The sequence below is a fragment of the Pan troglodytes genome, chromosome 4 (assembly GCF_028858775.2).
Source record: "Pan troglodytes isolate AG18354 chromosome 4, NHGRI_mPanTro3-v2.0_pri, whole genome shotgun sequence".
In the NCBI taxonomy this organism is placed as follows: Eukaryota; Metazoa; Chordata; class Mammalia; order Primates; family Hominidae; genus Pan; species Pan troglodytes.
Window position 1 is genome coordinate 100,583,894 of NC_072402.2, and position 17,718 is coordinate 100,601,611.

The following is a 17,718-nucleotide window of genomic DNA, read 5'->3' on the forward strand; positions in this document are numbered from 1 at the left end:
AGCAACTATCTAGGGCAAAGCAGGGTAGATATTGAAGAAGGGTGGCCTGGCATGGGGCATTGGAGCCCATATTAGGTAAGGAGGCATCCGTGTGATGGGGTTGGTGACCTGGCATGGAGCGTCAGAGCCCAGACAGGGTGAGGAGGGCATCCATGTGTGCGCAGCCTGGTATAAGGTGTTCACAAAGGGCAAGTGAGATAAAGTACACAAAGAGGAAGGTCTTGTGCAGGGCTTTGAGCCCAGGTGGGAGAAGGGGCAGAAAGCAAGGAAATGTTCAAAGGATGATAGGAATATGTCAAAGGCTAGCACTTTGGAAGGGCGAGGTGGGGGAATAGCTTGCATCCAGGAGTTTGAGACCAACCTGGGAAACGTGGTGAAACCCTGTCTCTACAAAAAATACAAAACAAATTAGCCAGGTGTAGTGGTGCATACCTGTGGTCCCAGCTATTTGGGAGGCTGAGGTAGGATGATCACCTGAGCCCAGGAGGTAGGGGTTGCAGTGAGCTAAGATCATGCCACTGTACTCCGCCTGGGCAACACAGCGTGAGACCCTGTCTCAAAAATAATAATAATAAAATAACCACTTCACCAAAACATATTAATTATAAAGGGAAAAAAATAGTAACAGTATGGTGGAAAGAGCTGGAAGACATCAATTTAATCAAATCGTCAAAGTTAATATTGTCAGTAATGAGACAAGTCACAATCATGGCCACTTAATAAAATGCTATGGTAGCCAGCTTCCAAGCAGATGGTCCTCCCCACCTAGCTATTCATGCCCTGGGTGGTCTTCTCCTTCAGTGGGTGGGGCTGACTTGTATAGCCAGCAAGATGTTAGAGAAATGATGGTATGTGGCTTCTGATGCTACATAATAAAAGACTGCTCACTCTGGGGGAAGCCAGCTGGATGTTGTGAAGACACTCAAGTAGCCCGAGAGAGAGGCCACATATTGAAGACATGTTTTTTTGCCAACAGCCAGCACTAACTTGCCAGCCATGTGAGCAAGCTATCTTGCAAGCAAATCTTCCAGCTCCAGTCAAGCCTTCAGATGACTGCAGTTCTGGTTCACATCTAAACTACAACCTCATAAGAGAACCTCGCAGCTAAGCTTTTCCTGATACACAGAAACTATGCAAGAGAATGCTTATTGTTTTCACCTACTATGTTTTGGGATAATTAGATAGGCAGCAATGGACAATTAACACAGATGTAGTAAGAAGAACACACCATCATTTCTGTCATACTCCTGCCAAAGATGCATAACCTGAATCTGGTCCTAATGAAACATAAAACAAACACTGATTGAGAGGCATTCTGCAAAATAGCTAGCCTATAATCTTCCATAAAGTCAAGGTCATAGAAGCTGAAGACAGACTGAGAAACTGTCTGGAGTGAAGCAGACTGGAGATATGACAGCTCTCTTTGGAACACCTGATTCTGAACTGGATTATTTTGCTAATAAAAGACATTATTGGGACAGTGGGCAAAGTTTGGAACCTGAGGATTAGATGTTAGTAATGTATCCATGTGAATTTTTTTACTTTGATGATTTTATTGAGGTTATGTAGTAGAACATATTTGTTTTTAGGAAGTTATACTAAAGTGTTTAGGGATGATGGAGCATCAGGTCAGTAACTCTAAATTGATTATGGAAAAAAGTTATTTGTACTATACTTGCAGCATTTCTGTAAGTTTCAGGTTCTTTAAAAATTTTTTAAGTTATGCCAAAAATATGTTATAAAATATGACTTTGGAGGCCAGGAATGGTGGCTCATGCCTGTAATCTCAGCACTTCAGGAGGCTGAGACAGGCAGATCACTTGAGCTCAGGAGTTCGAGACCAGCCTGGGAAACTTGGCAAAAACTTGTCTCTACAAAAAATACAAATATTAGCAGGACATGGTGGTGTATGTCTGTAGTCCCGGCTACTCGGGAGGCTGAGACAGGAGGACTGCTTGAGTCTGGGAGGCAGAGGTTGGAGTGAGCCAAAATTGCACCACTGCACTCCAGCCTGGGCGACAAAGTAAGACCCTGTCTCAAAAAAAAAAAAAAAAAAAAAAATTGCCCTTGGCTTTAAAAATAGACACATATTGTCTTTTTTTTTTTTAAAGGGGTGCATAGCATTCTGGTTTTTGTAACTATAAGTTTTTTTTTTCCGCAAATCTCCTATTGAAGGACATTTAAATTGCTTTCAATTCTTTGCCATTATAAACATCCGGGTCTTTGTTATTACGAACAATACTAGTAAACATTTTTATAAACATAGTTGTGCCTTGTTCAGTTTTTGCCTAAGAATTAATCCTCAGAAGTCAAATTGCTATGTGAATGGATATGTGGCCTTTAATCAGTTTAATCGTAAGTCATTCAAGGAAACTGCATAAAATCCCCTTAAAAGAAAATGAAATTTACAGTTTGGTAGTCATTTTTATTTGTTTCTCTCCCCCAGAAAGTAATTTCTATGAGTGGGAACGTTATCTGTCTTGATTATCACCGTCCCCAGCATTCAGAGTCTCAGGCATTCAATATATATTTGCTGCAACAATAATAGGGAACATTTATTATGTGTCTAGCACTGTTCTAAGGCAATAGCCCTACGAGGTAGGTAATATGATTACGTCCATTTTGCAGATGAAGAAACTGAAGCTAGAGAAGTTAGGTACTTGTCTAGTTTCACACAGCTAATAAATAGTGGACCCAGGAATCAGGCAGTTTTCCTTCAGTTTACAGGTATCCACTATGCTGTACAGGGTCTCTTATAAATGAATACACGACTGAATGGTCAAATTGGTCAATATATTTATTTGGCTCTTTGACCAGTAACAAATGCCAGCTATCTTTTTTTTTTAAAAAAAAAAATGAAAATTAGAGGGAATGGACTGCCTACTTTGTAAGAGCCAAATTAGTTTTATGGTCTTCTGGACTAGGCTGTACTTAACTACCTACTAATGCTCCTCCTGGAATTAATATCCATACAGGTATAGGTTATAAATCATTCTTACCTGAAGATTTTATGGATATGTAAACAGAACATTTGCTTTGTATTACAAATAAAATAGTAAATCTGGGCCTGCAGCTTGAGTCTAGGAGGCAGAAATTTTATTACTTTATGAACATACTCTGTTCCCCACCTGGGCTCCTTTGCTCCTGCCATTTCCCTGTACCTGTAATGCTGATTGTCCACCTCCCACAGTGGAAACTCTAACTGTCCTCCAAGGCTTGCTCAGTAGCCACCCCTTCCACTGAATACTGCTTTTACTCTTCTTTTTTCTTGACCTCCTTTTGAGGATTCTTTCCTTCTTCAAAATTCTGAGTCTCTTTTTATAGTACTCATATAGAATACTACATTCTAAATATACCTTATGTTACTGTGTAGAGTTCTCATCTCCCTTAATAGACTATATTCTTTTTTAGTTTTATTCATTTTATAAAACTCCAGTATGTATTATAATCTTTTGTATAAAGTATTGAAACTAAGGGGTTTTTTTTTTTTTGGATGAGTGAAGGAATTATCTCAACGAAATATGTGAAATATATTTAAAATTTTTAAATTTTAAATAAGAATACTAATAAAATTTGATTATTATATGTTCTACATTATCCAGAATCATAAAAAAATAAAATAGGTGGACATGTCTTTTTTTGATATGATGATTTGTATTTCGTCTTTAGCTTACAAGTCATCCAGAAACAAGAAGCATAATTAGCTTTCATTTTTATAAGACCTTTTGTTCTATTCATGGCTACAAATACCAACTTTGCTTCTACCCACAACTTTAATTCCCTTTTCTTTAAGTGGGTGGTTTAGGGACATCAAAGGTAATAAAATCAAAGAGATAAGTGGAATATTTTTTTCAAAGGCTAGTACTTAAGGGTGTGTTCCTGTTAGAGAATTTTAATACTTAATTTGTTTTCAAGTGTTTGTGTAATACCAAATCTCCTTGCCAACTGGAAGAGGGACTGTCCTTGAATCCTGTTCTGAATAAAATATTAAAATATAATCCCTTCTTCATATATATATATATATATTTTAAAGAACTTCAGGGAATGTGAAGTATTGTCATTTGATAGGATTATACTTTGTTGCTAGCAAAGGCAATAGCATAGCCTTCCGGCCAATTGTTTCTCTTCCTCCAGAAGGAGTTCTTTCCTTTACCCACAGGATAAGGATAAAGCTGAAGGTTTTTGTTTCTGAAAGCCCAAACAGCAAGCCAAAGAGAAAGTTCAAACAAATATTGTCAGTCTTTTAAAAATGTCATTGCTTATGTAAATTAGCTGGCCCTTGACTGCTGGTGAGCCTCAAGCATCCTTGAATTGGTTGGATGTTAAGTCAGGTTTTATTTATACTTGGTATATGGTATCTAGAAAGCACTTATCATGAAGAATCTCACTTCATTTAAGGTTAGTGCTTTTTTATTTGTTTTGGTTCTAGGTTTTTGTTTTGTTTTGTTTTGTTTTAGATTAGCTTCACTATCTTGTGATTTCCAGAGGCTGATGTATTACTATGAAACATTTCGATATGATTTTTCCTTATTTTTTCTTTTTACTGTTACACATCTTCCCATCAAATTCATTCGAGATTCTTGGAACGATGTTTATAGTTACTGACTAAAATAAAACTTTAATCTCTTTCTTTGGAAGTACAGTATTTTTATATTGTGAATTATACAGTTTTAATTTATGCCTTCAGACTAAAATTTGCAGGTTTGATAACATAGTCTTAAATATATTCAGTCAAAATATGAATATTTTCAAGTTTAGCCTAGTTGAGTCCTCTTATAAAACGTTGAGCTGTAACATTAGTTCTTCATGGCCTCTCATTTGTATTAATGTGACGTTCTTGATGATAACCTTTGAAGATAAAATTCATTTGGGGGGCAGCTAAGATTCTCCCTACTCTTTCTAATTATGTTGTAAAACTCCAAACTTAGGAAGGATATCTTTTGGAAGGCATGCCTTATGAGTACAAAATTATTATTTTGCTTATGAGATGCAGGATTTTTAAATGGGCATTTACATCTTGTGTATCATGTTAGCTGTAGAGTTTTGGTTTGTTTTAAAATAATTCTGAGAACTTGAGCAATTCTGTGATGATCCTTGGGAGCTCTTGGTAGGAGATATCATTCCTCTTGGATCTGTAGCTCTGTGATGCATGTATATAAACATGCTTTGTTCTCAAAGTCTTTTTCTATCTGATTACTGTGGTATCCAGTGCTTTGTCTTTGCCTCTCTTCGTTTTTTGTTTTGTTTTTTTCCTTGTGCCTTAGCCGGTCATTTGTGTGATGTTTACATTCAGCAGAGAGGTATTTAGAGCATTTTTGGTGAGAGAAAGGAGTGATAGAGGAAGTAAGGAGAAATTCAGACTGGGGTGGCTGTGAGGGATAAAGGGGGGAAGAAGTAGGAAAAGAAAACAGGAGTGGGTCCGAGGGAGGAAGAGCAAGCAAAGACAGAACACCAGCTCTACAGGGGCTGCGCCGTGGGGGTTCCTGAAATCTTGGGGGCTGGCTGTGGGGGAGGGAGCTCAAGAGACCAGCATTTTCCCCAGGCTTGGGCGCAAGCTTGTGAAACTACTAATGTATTAAAGAACCTCAGCTGGGATTTGCTGAGGACAAATGCTGTTACGTGTTAGTCATCCATTATCTGCTTCTATTTTTGCAGGTTCTGAATGATGACTGACGCGGGTTTGGGTGATACCCCTCACAGCCCCTGTCATTCCGGAGTGATAAGGCACCCGCGCGTCTAGCCCCAGCGCCAGGGCCCGCGAGCGGCGCTGGAGGGAGGAAAGCTTCCGCCTGCGGGCCGGACAAAAGTCCCTCCTGCCCACGGCTTTCTGCCCGCCGCTCGTGACCGAGACGCCTCGCCGCGGCCAGCTCGCTGCTCTCGCGGGCGGATGGTGTGTGGCCGCCGCAGGACGCCCGCCGTGCCCGGGCCATGAAGTAGCGGCTGCTGGCGGCGCCGCTGCCCAACCGCCAGCCCCAGCCCCGCGCTGCGCTGCCCGGTCCTCTCCCGGCGGGGTCGGATCGGCGTGGACATGGCTGGCCGCGTCCCTAGCCTGCTAGTTCTCCTTGTTTTTCCAAGCAGCTGTTTGGCTTTCCGAAGCCCACTTTCTGTCTTTAAGAGGTGGGTGTTCGTTGTTCGGGTGCTTTCTGTGCATGCTGTTGAGAAATGTAATCACTTTTATGAACCTGAGTGTTGGCAAAATAGACGAGGTTGATGTTCTTTGCTGGAATGACTTGGAATTTTAGCACAGTAACTTCTTGTGAAGTCCCCCGTGCAGAAAAAGCCCACTGCATTGTAGCCAAGCAGTTCTGGCTTTCAAAACTCCAATTAGAAGTTGTGATTTCCAAAACTAATCACTCCCTCTGGGGGAGATATTTCAGGAACTACAATATATTCGCTTAGATTTGAATGCCTGCTTGTTTATAACAGCTCGAAGAATAAAATATAAAGATACATTAGTGTCGAGGAGAAGCAGATCATAGACTGTAATAGCTCACAAGGAAACACTGAGCTGTATACAAACGCCTCATAATTACCTTATTAAATATTTATGTACTTGTACATTTGTAATTCACATCGCAGTCTTTTATTTCTTCCTCCTAACAGCTCTGCCTCCTAGCAAGATTATGGTTGGCTTTCTTGTTTCTAGCTAGTAATTCTGGACACTGAAAATAGTTACAGAAATTTTTACTGGGTCATGGTTAATATTTCTGCCATTAGAAAATTGGCATGCCTGTGATAATTTGTAATGTATTAATACTATATCTTCATTAACTTGAAACAGATATATGTTTTGACATATATTTTTATATGACATAATTTTTTATAAATTTTCAATAAAAACAAGTTTTTATTGAATGGAGTTTTAAATGTAGCCTGGTTGATTGCATTGGTTATATTTTGTTTACAAATTAGGTATATATTGTTATTGGACTATAAAATGAAAATCTGAGTATGTTTACGAACATTGTGTAGTCATCACATCTTTAGAGTTTTCATTGGGTTTAAATCAATCATCTTTAAGGTCATAGAATTCCTTTCTTTCCCCTTCTCATGTTGAGTTTAGATTCCATTATGTTCAAGAATATTGAAATTGCCCTCTTTTTTAAGGTTTAAAGAAACTACCAGACCATTTTCCAATGAATGTCTTGGTACCACCAGACCGGTAGTTCCTATTGATTCATCAGATTTTGCATTGGATATTCGCATGCCTGGGGTTACACCTAAACAGGTGAGAGGAATTTTGTCTTTCATTATTCACTTGTTCTGGATACAATCTATAATTAAAGTAAGGAAACTGCATTTACAGCTGTAGGAACTTCTTTAAACGTAGGCATTTGCTTTCAAGACTCCAGCTAAGGCTAGAATAATTGAATATTTTAAAGAGGGTTAAGTCTTTCAAGGTGAATCTTTCACTTAAATTTTGTTTTTAAAATTTTACTTGTGGTTTGAAATGGAATGTCGAAAATTTACATTTTGAGATTCTCTGTGGAGTAATAGCCTCTGTAATGCAGCATGCAAGTACGCATTAAAATATGAAAAATTATTCTAATAAAGGAAAATGATATTGAGCAGCTGCATTTAAGCTAGTTTGTTTAAATATCCTTTTATTGCAACCACAAGTCAAGAAATAAAAACGTGTTTACTGCTAAGAATTTGAAAAACAAAACATTCCACTCTTTTAAAAGTTAAGAAAACTGTTCATACAGGTGGCTGATTGTGAGTTTTCTTTAACCTGACTTGCTCGTTGTAAGAGATGTATTTTGAAATAATGGCAAAGCTCATATAAATGTGACTTACAGAGCATTTTGTGTAGAACTAGGTTGCTGCTAGGGCTTTCCCTCTTTTAGGTACACGCAAGAAGCTCAAACCCACTGCTGTCATGTGTGCAAGGTGTTTCATTAAGCATAAAAAGGCCAGAATTAATTATGCTTTGCAGCCAGGCAGTGCAGGGATTTATGTGTGTCATTAAAAAATAGTCCCCTCCTTTTGAAGGGCTGCAGAGACAGGGAAAGACCTGGATATTGTAGAGCTGCAGTGGCTGATGACTCATTGTTGCAGATAACATTCTATTTTTCTTTTCTTTTTTATTTTATTTTCAGTACTAGGAAAATAAAGGTATTCGTATTCTACTTATTAGGCAGAATTCCCTTTGCAATTGACATCCAGAAGCTTTAGAGAATACACATGGGCCTTTTTTCGGGACTAAGAATTGGCATTCATTTATTTGAAGACCTGTGTATGATTGTCTATAACTAACTACCACTGTAAAAATGACTTTCACTTCCTCCTCATCCCCAAATGACCATGCAGATGACTTTCCATGCATTCAGTTGTTACTGTGCTAGCTTTTAATTTCATAAGCTTTTTATTTAGTATTTAACTGCAAAAAGTGTAATGAGATTGAGACTAGGAGAGAAGAACAACAGTTGCTCACTTATGAAGTGTGCCTCTTTTCTCACTTTTAAAACTGGGTTTCCCACCTGTATTTGCTTGAACTGAATGTATTTTTTTTTAAATATCCACTAATTGGGTTTTCAAGCACTCTTTCCCCACAAGAATATCATTATTTTATCAAATAGTCTTTTGTTTGGTTCATTATTATTGTTATTCTTTCTTCTCATTATTTAAGAGTAATAACATTTAAATTACTTAACAATAATAATGGGCAACTGTGATGGGGTCAGTAATCTCAGAAACAGATCTTAGAGGAATTGTTTATAAAAAGTCATGGAGGAGCTCCATTTTCATAAGGTAAAATGTGTTCATTTTTATAATCCTATAATTATCAAAATAACTCCATGGGGAAAGAACATACATTGTTTAAATAATTGCTTTTTATTTTGCACTATCTGTATTCACCTTGGCCTCATGCAGTGCATATTTGCTGGTTGCCTTTCCAGCAAATAGCTGGTTGCCTCCTTGCTCCTTCTCTGAGACTATGTGATTCCCAAGAGCTTCCTACCCAGACTCCAGAGATGGAACACATGGACCGTGATTGATAATTGACTGTATCCCGCCTCCCTTTCCACAATGATTGGTTCAAAAGAAAGTGTGTGATTTAGACCATTCAAATCTTAGGACTTTTGCTGAGAATGTATTTTTCTGTTGCATGTGAGCAGTAGGCTTGTCTCGCTAGGGTCTGCTGAATTCATGAGGGAGCCATGCCTATAATAAAACTAACACCATAGAGGGCAATGCAGAGAGATTGAAAGAATGTAGATGCTTGGTGACGTCACTACTTATGCAGTGTTCAGTTATGTTAGCCTTTCTGGTTTGAATAAAGTTGAGTTGGGTTTTGTCTTACTTGCAACTGAAACTACTGGGTAAATGATTCAGTTGCTCTGCCTGACAGCTCAGAACTGCTTGTTGAATATTTCTTCCATTTTTTTCCCATCACTCTCTATTGACCATGTGCCATGAGTATGTAACTTGGTTCAGCTGACATACAGATCTTATACTTTGTAAACTTTTATGAGAAATGGTAGACTATCCATTGAATATGCCCAGGAAGAGGTGGATACAGAACCTTCAGAACCTCTTTCCTTCTGAATTTGGTGTTCTAGTGAGGAAGACCAAGAGCTCTGATGCCGTAAGTACTTTTGAAGAAAGTATTATTTTCTTAAAATGAAGATAAAACCAAAGTTTTACACAAGTCCTTAAGAGGAAAGGAGGTGAAAAAAAGCAAGACAGAATAATGAAAACATATTAGAGGGAAGAAACAAAAGGTAGAAGGGAAATAAGAAGAGTTGACCAAAAAACAAAATGAAAAAAAGGTCCAAGAAAATGGAATGATCAAGAACAAAAATAAAAGGAAAAAAATCAGGAATAACTAGACTATGAAGATAGAAGATCTAAAAATCATAAAAGAATAGAGGTTGAAGGAAAATGTGAAAACAAGGAAAGACATTGAGTTAAATGGCAGAGGATTTTTTTTTTTTTGATCGCAGACAATCAAAAAGAGCAACAAAATTTAAAGAAGGAACAGAGAAGAACTTGAGTTGGGAATTGAGAGACATCATGTTGATTAAAGAAATGTATTCATTCCACAAGATTTTTTTAAAATAAAGTACATCTTAAGTTTTGGCAATAATGAAAGCTATATCAATACATCTTATGTGTATCCTTTCTTTGGAAAACTTGAGATTGTTAGGTAGGCTTAGATAGAGAAACAAGCAGATGTAGAACAGAGGTGGAAAGAACCTTAGACATAATACAGATAGTGCAACTAACTAATTTTACAGATGGAATACAAGCCTAGATTAGTGTCTTATCAAGGATATCCAGTCATGTCAGGCCTCTGAGTTGCCATTCTGCCATACCACAGGACTTTAAAGTGGCAATTAAAAATTTCTCCCATTAAACTAGATCCAGTGAGTCTGGGAAAAGTGGTTTATTATCTGTTGCAATATCAATTTTATAATCAAAGTAAGCTCATTCTGTCTCTTCTCTGACTTAAAAAATTTGAAAATAGTTTCCATCCTTTTTTAGAAATGGATAATCAGTGTTTAATCTCTGTTAATAGGTGTTTTTCCAGCCTTTGGGAAGATTAGAGAGAAGAGTAGGCGAGTTTTAAATAGCCTATCATAGAGATAAAGTCAGGATCTGGTGTTCCATGGCACTGGCTTCAAATCCAGCAGAGCCATGAAGTGGTGATATCTTGAGACTCCTCTTTTAGCACTGTTTCTTTCTTATTTGATTCCCTTTCTCACCCAGGACCCACTGGACTTTTGCTGTCACCAACTCTCATATCAAAAAACAAAAGAATTTGATAAACTGCCAGTTCATGGTCATAGTATGGTGATATCAATTTGACATGTTAACTATCCCTTTGGTGTTGGATTTCAAAATAAATAAAGGTATAATTACAATGGTTTTCCATAATGTTTATTGCCTAAATCTAACTCAAATCCAGGGGTTAAACAGAGGCATTGGGGCTGGGCTGACAGCATCTGGCCTCAGCTCTTGCAGTCTCAACTCAAATTTGTTTCTTAACTGGCTAGTCCTGTTCCTTCTTCTGTAGAAAGGATAATAATAGTTTATTATCCTACACTACCAAGGTTGTTCTGAAGACTGAGTGACATAATGTTCAGTTGCCTTGCACATGATAAGATCTCAGAAAATGTATACTAATATTATTATTACGTGTGTTCAGGGAAATGTGAACGCACCTTGACACTAGAAAGAAATTGCTAACCCTTAGGCTTTCAGCAATGGCTTCATGGAGAAGCTAAGACATTGCAATAATTGTGAAGGAGATGAAAGTGAACCAAATGAAGAAAATAGAAAGTACAAACCTAGGCAAGAGAAACCTGGATAAAGTACTCAAAGAAGTAAATCTTTCAGTGTCCTTAAGTATTCATAAGTACTTGTTTTCATTAAAAATGGACCTATCATAAGAGAATAAATGGAACACTGAGAATAGATATGCTTTTCTCAGAAATTCTTATACATCTTTATATTGCTTGGAGGAGAAGTTATTAAAAGAACTCTCATCGGTTTGAAACCTTTTATTTTATATATATATAAAAATATATATTATATATAATACATTTATATATATTATATATACATGTATATTTGAAATAAGCCTTGATTTTTTTTGTGTCTACTTTCCTAAGGACTTTATACATTGACCTTATTTAAAAAACACTTTTATCTAATGTAAGTACTTTCAAATCCTAGGTTTATGTAGCATTCTATTTATTTGCTATTTGCTCAACTTAGGTCCTCTGTGTTCTTAGCTTAAGAACTTACAAGTGCAAACAAATTTGCAAAAATTAAATGATTTTACCAAATTAAATATCTTCCTTGAGCCTAATTTCTTAAAGCCTTATATTAATTGAATTTCTTTCAATGAAGATGTTTTAGGCTGTCATTAGTGTAATCATTTTCCTCCCTTATTTTGGCAGTGATGATTTGAGAACTGTGAAGAAATACATCTTACCCTTTCTGAACCTCTTGCAAATTCTTGTCTCATTCAGCATTTGTCTTTTAAAGGACTCTTCAGATCATGCATTGAAATCAGAAAGCAGCCTATCCCTGTGTATCTAAGCACATATATCTATTGCCAGGAATCAGAACAATTCTGAGTTTAAGAATCACAGCAGATACCCCAGAGCAACAGGTTGAAAAACCTGAAATTAGAATCTTAAGTTATTACTTATTTTAAAATATTGATGAAAGAATGTTGTCGTTGAAATGAAACCAGAATGAACAAAATACTCCTACAAAATGTTCTCAAAATCTTCCCACTGTGTTTCACTTTGCTGTTTTCTCAAATTAACAGTCATTAGAAAACGTTAAGTAACGTACTTTAACTTCTTCATTTTCTAACATGAGGAAGAGATTCCCTTGCCTCCACAATACATACATAATCTGTAAAAAGAACCCAGCTTTCATGGGCTTTTCTTTCTGCACTCCTGTAAGGAATCAGTTTTAAAATATCAAACCATAATCATAACATCATTTATAAGTGGCAGTTGCTCAGAATATCTGTTTTATCAGAGGTAATATACAAGTTAAACGCAGAATTGTTTTTATTAAATTCAGAATGCTAATTAAATTAGACTTTGTATGTATGTTAGTTAGTTGTTCAGAAGCTTGGCTTTTGTCTAGTTTTGAGGCTACAATAACATTAGGTCTATATATTTTTTAATTCCATCATTATGTAAAAAAGATGTACGTATCCTCAGTCAGTGCTAAAAACTCAGAGTAAAATTAGCAACGGGGCCTACTTGAGGGTGGAGGGTGGACGGAGGGAAAGGATTTAAAAACTACCTACAGCCTACTATGCTTTTACCTGGGTGAGGGAATAATCTGTACACCAAACCCCCATGACATACAATTTACCTGTATAGCAAACCTACATATGTACTCCTGAACCTAAAATAAAAGTTACAAAAAAAAAAAATTAGCAAGGACTCCAGAAAAAAATGAGACTTTACTGGAATAAGTTTTTAGTACTTTAGGGGTTGTGATTTCCTTATCTTTTCTCTAGTTGTTAGTATATAATATTTGTATTCTTTTGAAATTAAAATTTCAGTCTTTCTCTTGGACATAAGAATAAAAGGAAGGGAGACACCCCACACCACCATTTTTCTGTTTCCCCTCATAGGCTAGCTTGACTTTGAGTTTAAACCTCACTGCAGAAGGGGAGAAAACCAACAGCCTTTTGGGCACCAGCTGGTGGGATATCTATTATACTCTTTTTGAGAAAATGGATCCAAGCTCTTTGCAAAGCAGCTGTGCGATTGCTGGGAAGTGCCTAAAGAAGATCCCCATCCAACTCCAGGAGCCCCATGGATTTCCTTATTACCTCTGTGTGGTCAGCAGCCATGGTCCAGCCTACCTTCCCTAGTGCTGTGATCTGTCCACCACTACAGGCCCGACCCTCGTCTAATTGAATCTGTACAGCAGAGTAGACATAGCAAATGAGGGTTACTTCTTGAGTCAAATACATTTGATTGGGAAGAGCTGCCTGGAAAGTGTTAAGAATTATGAGACCACATTGGGACTTGATGGGAAACGGTGCAGCGACCTATAAACGACATCTGCCACGAATGTGAAAGATAAAAGTCGCTCCAGTGGCCAGCCTCTAGAAAGAAGAATCCTGGGTGAAGATTGATTGCATTAAGTCATTGTCTTAAAATGAATATGAGTCGTGGCTTTTAGTGTTTCGTTTTCTTCTATTTTTTTTCTCCTTTCACAGAAAATAAAACTAGCATGGTGATCTTCCTATTGAAGGAGGCATATTGAGAAACATCCTAATTCTAGACTACCATTTACTTTTTATTTAGAAAGACTTATGCAATGTGTATAAAATTACAAGATTTGTGAAGAGAGCAACAAAATAAAATGCTGTATCTCCTCCCTCCCCAAATTGAGAAACTAATATTATCTTCATTTTACCAATGGGAAAGCTAATAGCAAAGAAAATAGCATCATTATTAGAAAGGATGGCCACCAAGCCCTTTTTTTGTTTATTTAGCTGCAACACATTCATTCTTTTTTCCCTTTCTATTTTGAGAGCTCAGGATTGATGTCATTTAAAACAATACATGTCAAAATCTCAGATTAGATCTATTTGTATATTTACTCTGCTTTGTCGGCAAGTGTCAAGTATATGAATTAAGTAGATTACAAAAATGTTAAATGGCTTTTGTAAACGACAAATTAAAGTCACTTGTCATCCACTGTCAATTGTTTAAATTATGATACTTCCTCTTTATTTTTACTGAAACTTATTTAACGTTCTCTTAGGGAAGATACGATTGAACTATTAACAATGTTTTTTTTAATAATAGAAACATGCTACATATCTGGGTTCAGAACTGCAAGTATGAGTATACATTGACCATTTTTTCCTTTCTTTATAAAAAATGAGAAACAGATTTTTTATTTCTTATAAAAAATAAGAAATTGAAAATTATTTTCAATCAATTTTGAGTATGTTTGAATTAACATGATGCTTGAGAATATTTTAAAATTAGCTACAGTGTAAAAGACTCCTATGATCACCTATTTTCTCAATAAGGTTCAGAGTCCTTTTGCTTTTTATTTTTTTTCCTAGTAAATATTTTAAAGGAGAAAACATACTTAGTGAGTATTCATTATGTAACACTACTATATTGGGCACTTTACGTACATTGTCTCATTAATTCCCATAAAAAGTCTGTGTTCAAGGCATTATTTTCCCCACTTTTTATATTAAAAGTTGAAACTAAAAGAGATTAATAACGTGTTCATAGCAAATAGCCAGTAAATAGGAGAACAAGGATTTAAATACAGATTTACTTGAATCTGAAACCCATGGTTCATTTTGTAATTCTGTGCTGCCAATCTGTTAATGATCTGTCTCCCACAGAATTTTACTATATGTGTTTTTATGTGTGCAGGTGTGTGTCTATACACACACACATATATTTTTATTCTACATATATTGTAAAATATAAGCTCTCTTTTATTAAACAAAATATACGTTACTGGCTTCATCCTAAATTATTATCATTATTATTATTATTTGAGGTAGGATCTCACTGTGTCACCCAGGCTGAATGCAGTGGTACAATCAAAGCTCACTGCTACCTCAACCTCCTGGGCTCAAAGGATCCTCCCATCTCAGCCTCCTGAGTAGCTGGAATTACAGGCACACACCACCATACCCGGCTTAATTTTTTTATTTCTTTTAGAGATGAGGTTTTGCTGTGTTTCCCAGGCTGGTATCAAACTCCTGAGCTCAAGTGATCATCCTGCCTCGGTCTCCCAAAGTGCTGGGATTACAGGTGTGGGCCACTGTGCCCAGCCCATCCTAAATCCTTGAATAACTTTTTCTTATATCTTCTAATGCGTATGTAGAAAGACATGCTACTAATCTGAATTCTGGCAAGATATTCTTGGTCACTTGGCTGTTAAAAGATGCTTTGCAATCAAGAATTTTTTTTTTTGTTATTCTTGTCTAAATCTAAACTAGAGGTCAGCAAATTCTTTCTTAAAGAAGTGTCATATAATAAATATTTTTGACTTGTGAGCCATATAGGTTCTGTTTTGACTGTTGTAGTTAGAAAGCAGCTATAGATACTATGTAAATGAATGGCTTGGCTTTGTCTCAATGGAAAACTGTGTTTACTAGAAGAGGCAGCCAACCCACAGGCTGAAGTTTCCCAGTCGCTGATAGAAACAATTGAATATGCCATTTAGGCTAATAAATGGATTTAACCTTTGGCATCTCATGAACAATGTCTTCTGACTTACAGAACAGAAAGAATAAAAATACCAATGCAAGGTTAACAGTGCTTTGATCTTTGTTCCTTAGTTACCTATTCAGTTTTCATGAGTAAATGATTATAAACAAGAGTTCTCTTATTTGGAATATTGTATTTCAGAGCTCTCCACCTCACTAGATGGCAATTCCCGTGGTATAATTTCTCTTGGCCAAATACACTAGAGTCTTTATTTATGGTTCTTTTCTCCCTCAGAGCCTGTAAACAATATGCTAGTAAATTCTTTTCATCCTATCTTCCAAATATCTTCCAAATTCCAGCCTTTTCTCACAACAGCCATCTTTTCAACTCTGGCCCAAGCACCATCCTCTCTTTCCTGGATTATTATAATATCCCTCCTAACTGACCTACCTTGTACCCGTGTACCCCTGCAATCTGTGCTCCACTCAGCAGCCACAAAGATTCTATTAAAACAGAAGTCAGAGCACATTGCTCTTCTACTAATACCATTGAAGAGTTTCCTGCACCACTCACATTTAAACCCGAGACTATATAGCTCCTTCCAAAGCCCTGCATCTTTTCTGGCCCCCTTTCCCACTTTTGTGTCTCTCATCCCTCATTTCTGTGTTATAAATAGTGTCATAGATAAACAAAGCTGGACATTCCTAAAGTAGTAGGGACAGATTTTAATCAACAATGGATTTTACAGAAGTAACTGGGCATTTTAAAGGGAGAATTAGGGAGTAGGAAAAAGTAGTATATGGGGGCTCAGTAGAGTCAGGGAAGTAAAACATTACAAAAGGTTAGTTGGCGTAAACCCGATGGGGCCAGCTGTGTTTGCTAGCTGGAAATTACTGAAGCTATGATTCCATCCCATCACAGAGACTGGAAGGCAAAGGCTGTATTCTCAGGTATTGGCTAGAGCAAACAGTAGATTTTTTTGGCAGCCTTGAGTCTTCTCAAGCAAGCACTTTAAGCGGAGCTAGAGTCATCTTAGGGATATGGCATTGAGCTGTTAGAAACTGTTAGTGTTTGTTCAAGTCTTTGTAAGCCAAGGTGAAGGCCTAGTCAAGAAGAGGGCTTGGAGGAGCCTGGCTATGGTTTAGTCAAGGAGATAATATTTGTCAGTCATTATAGATACAAAACAAATCAGAACTCTGTCCCACCACTTGCTGGCTGCAAGACCTTAGGCAAGATACTTAAACTATAACTTTAGTTTTCTCATCTGTAAAATTGGGGTAATAATAGTTCCTATCTGATAGGATTGCAGTTAAGTAAATTAATATGTGTAAAGCACAGTAAATGCTCAGTAAATTTAGTTATTAACATTTCTGCCCTGAACTACATTACAATGGATTAGTTAAGAAATGTTAGCAAGTAGCTAATGCAAGGCCCTATATGATAAATACATGAGAATACTTGAAATAAAGAATTACAGAGGATCAACCTGGGAATAAAGAGAGTAATTGCAACAGTATTTTAGTCAGGACTGCAATCATAATTTTCTAGAGCACATTATGGAAACAGGTTAGAATCTACATTTCTCTCTTGCTTTATTTAGAAAATATTTATGGAGGCAGCAGGATTTGAAGAATGTAGTTCAGGAGGTAGGGAGAGAGACTTGGAAACAAAAGTTTAGAATTCCTGTAAAGCTACCATTCTAGAAATAGGGCTGTAAACAGATGAAGTATTCAGAACCTCAACTTTTATAATTTTGTCTTTAAAAGAAACTAGTAATTATTAAAGGTACAATTTGCTAAGAGAGAAAAATTTATACACTATAGTCATAAGATACCATCACTGTCAAACATTTAAAATAAAAATTCAAATTGGGCTGCATGCAGTGGCTCACACCTGTAATCAACACTTTGGGAGACTGAGGCAGGAGGATTGCATGAGGCCAGGAGTTTGAGACCAGCCTGGGCAACATGGAGAGATCCCCATCTCTACAAAAATTTAAAAGAATTAGCTGGGCGTGGTGGTGTGTGCCTGTAGTCCT

The 17,718-nt window shown here is 36.8% G+C and overlaps 1 protein-coding gene across 16 annotated transcripts in view; it reads left to right on the forward strand.

Annotated features, from left to right (window-relative positions):
- Positions 1–5,986: 5,986 nt before the first annotated feature.
- Positions 5,987–17,718, forward strand: part of PAM (peptidylglycine alpha-amidating monooxygenase) — a 170,374-nt gene continuing 158,642 nt past the window's right edge. For all 16 annotated transcript variants that reach the window (XM_016953561.3, XM_054684497.2, XM_063811453.1 and 13 more), the window contains exons 1-2: positions 5,987–6,117; positions 7,108–7,228. In XM_016953561.3, coding sequence (XP_016809050.3) covers positions 6,029–6,117; positions 7,108–7,228 — 210 coding nt within the window. In that variant the 5' untranslated portion in view covers positions 5,987–6,028. The remainder of the gene's footprint in view (positions 6,118–7,107; positions 7,229–17,718) is intronic.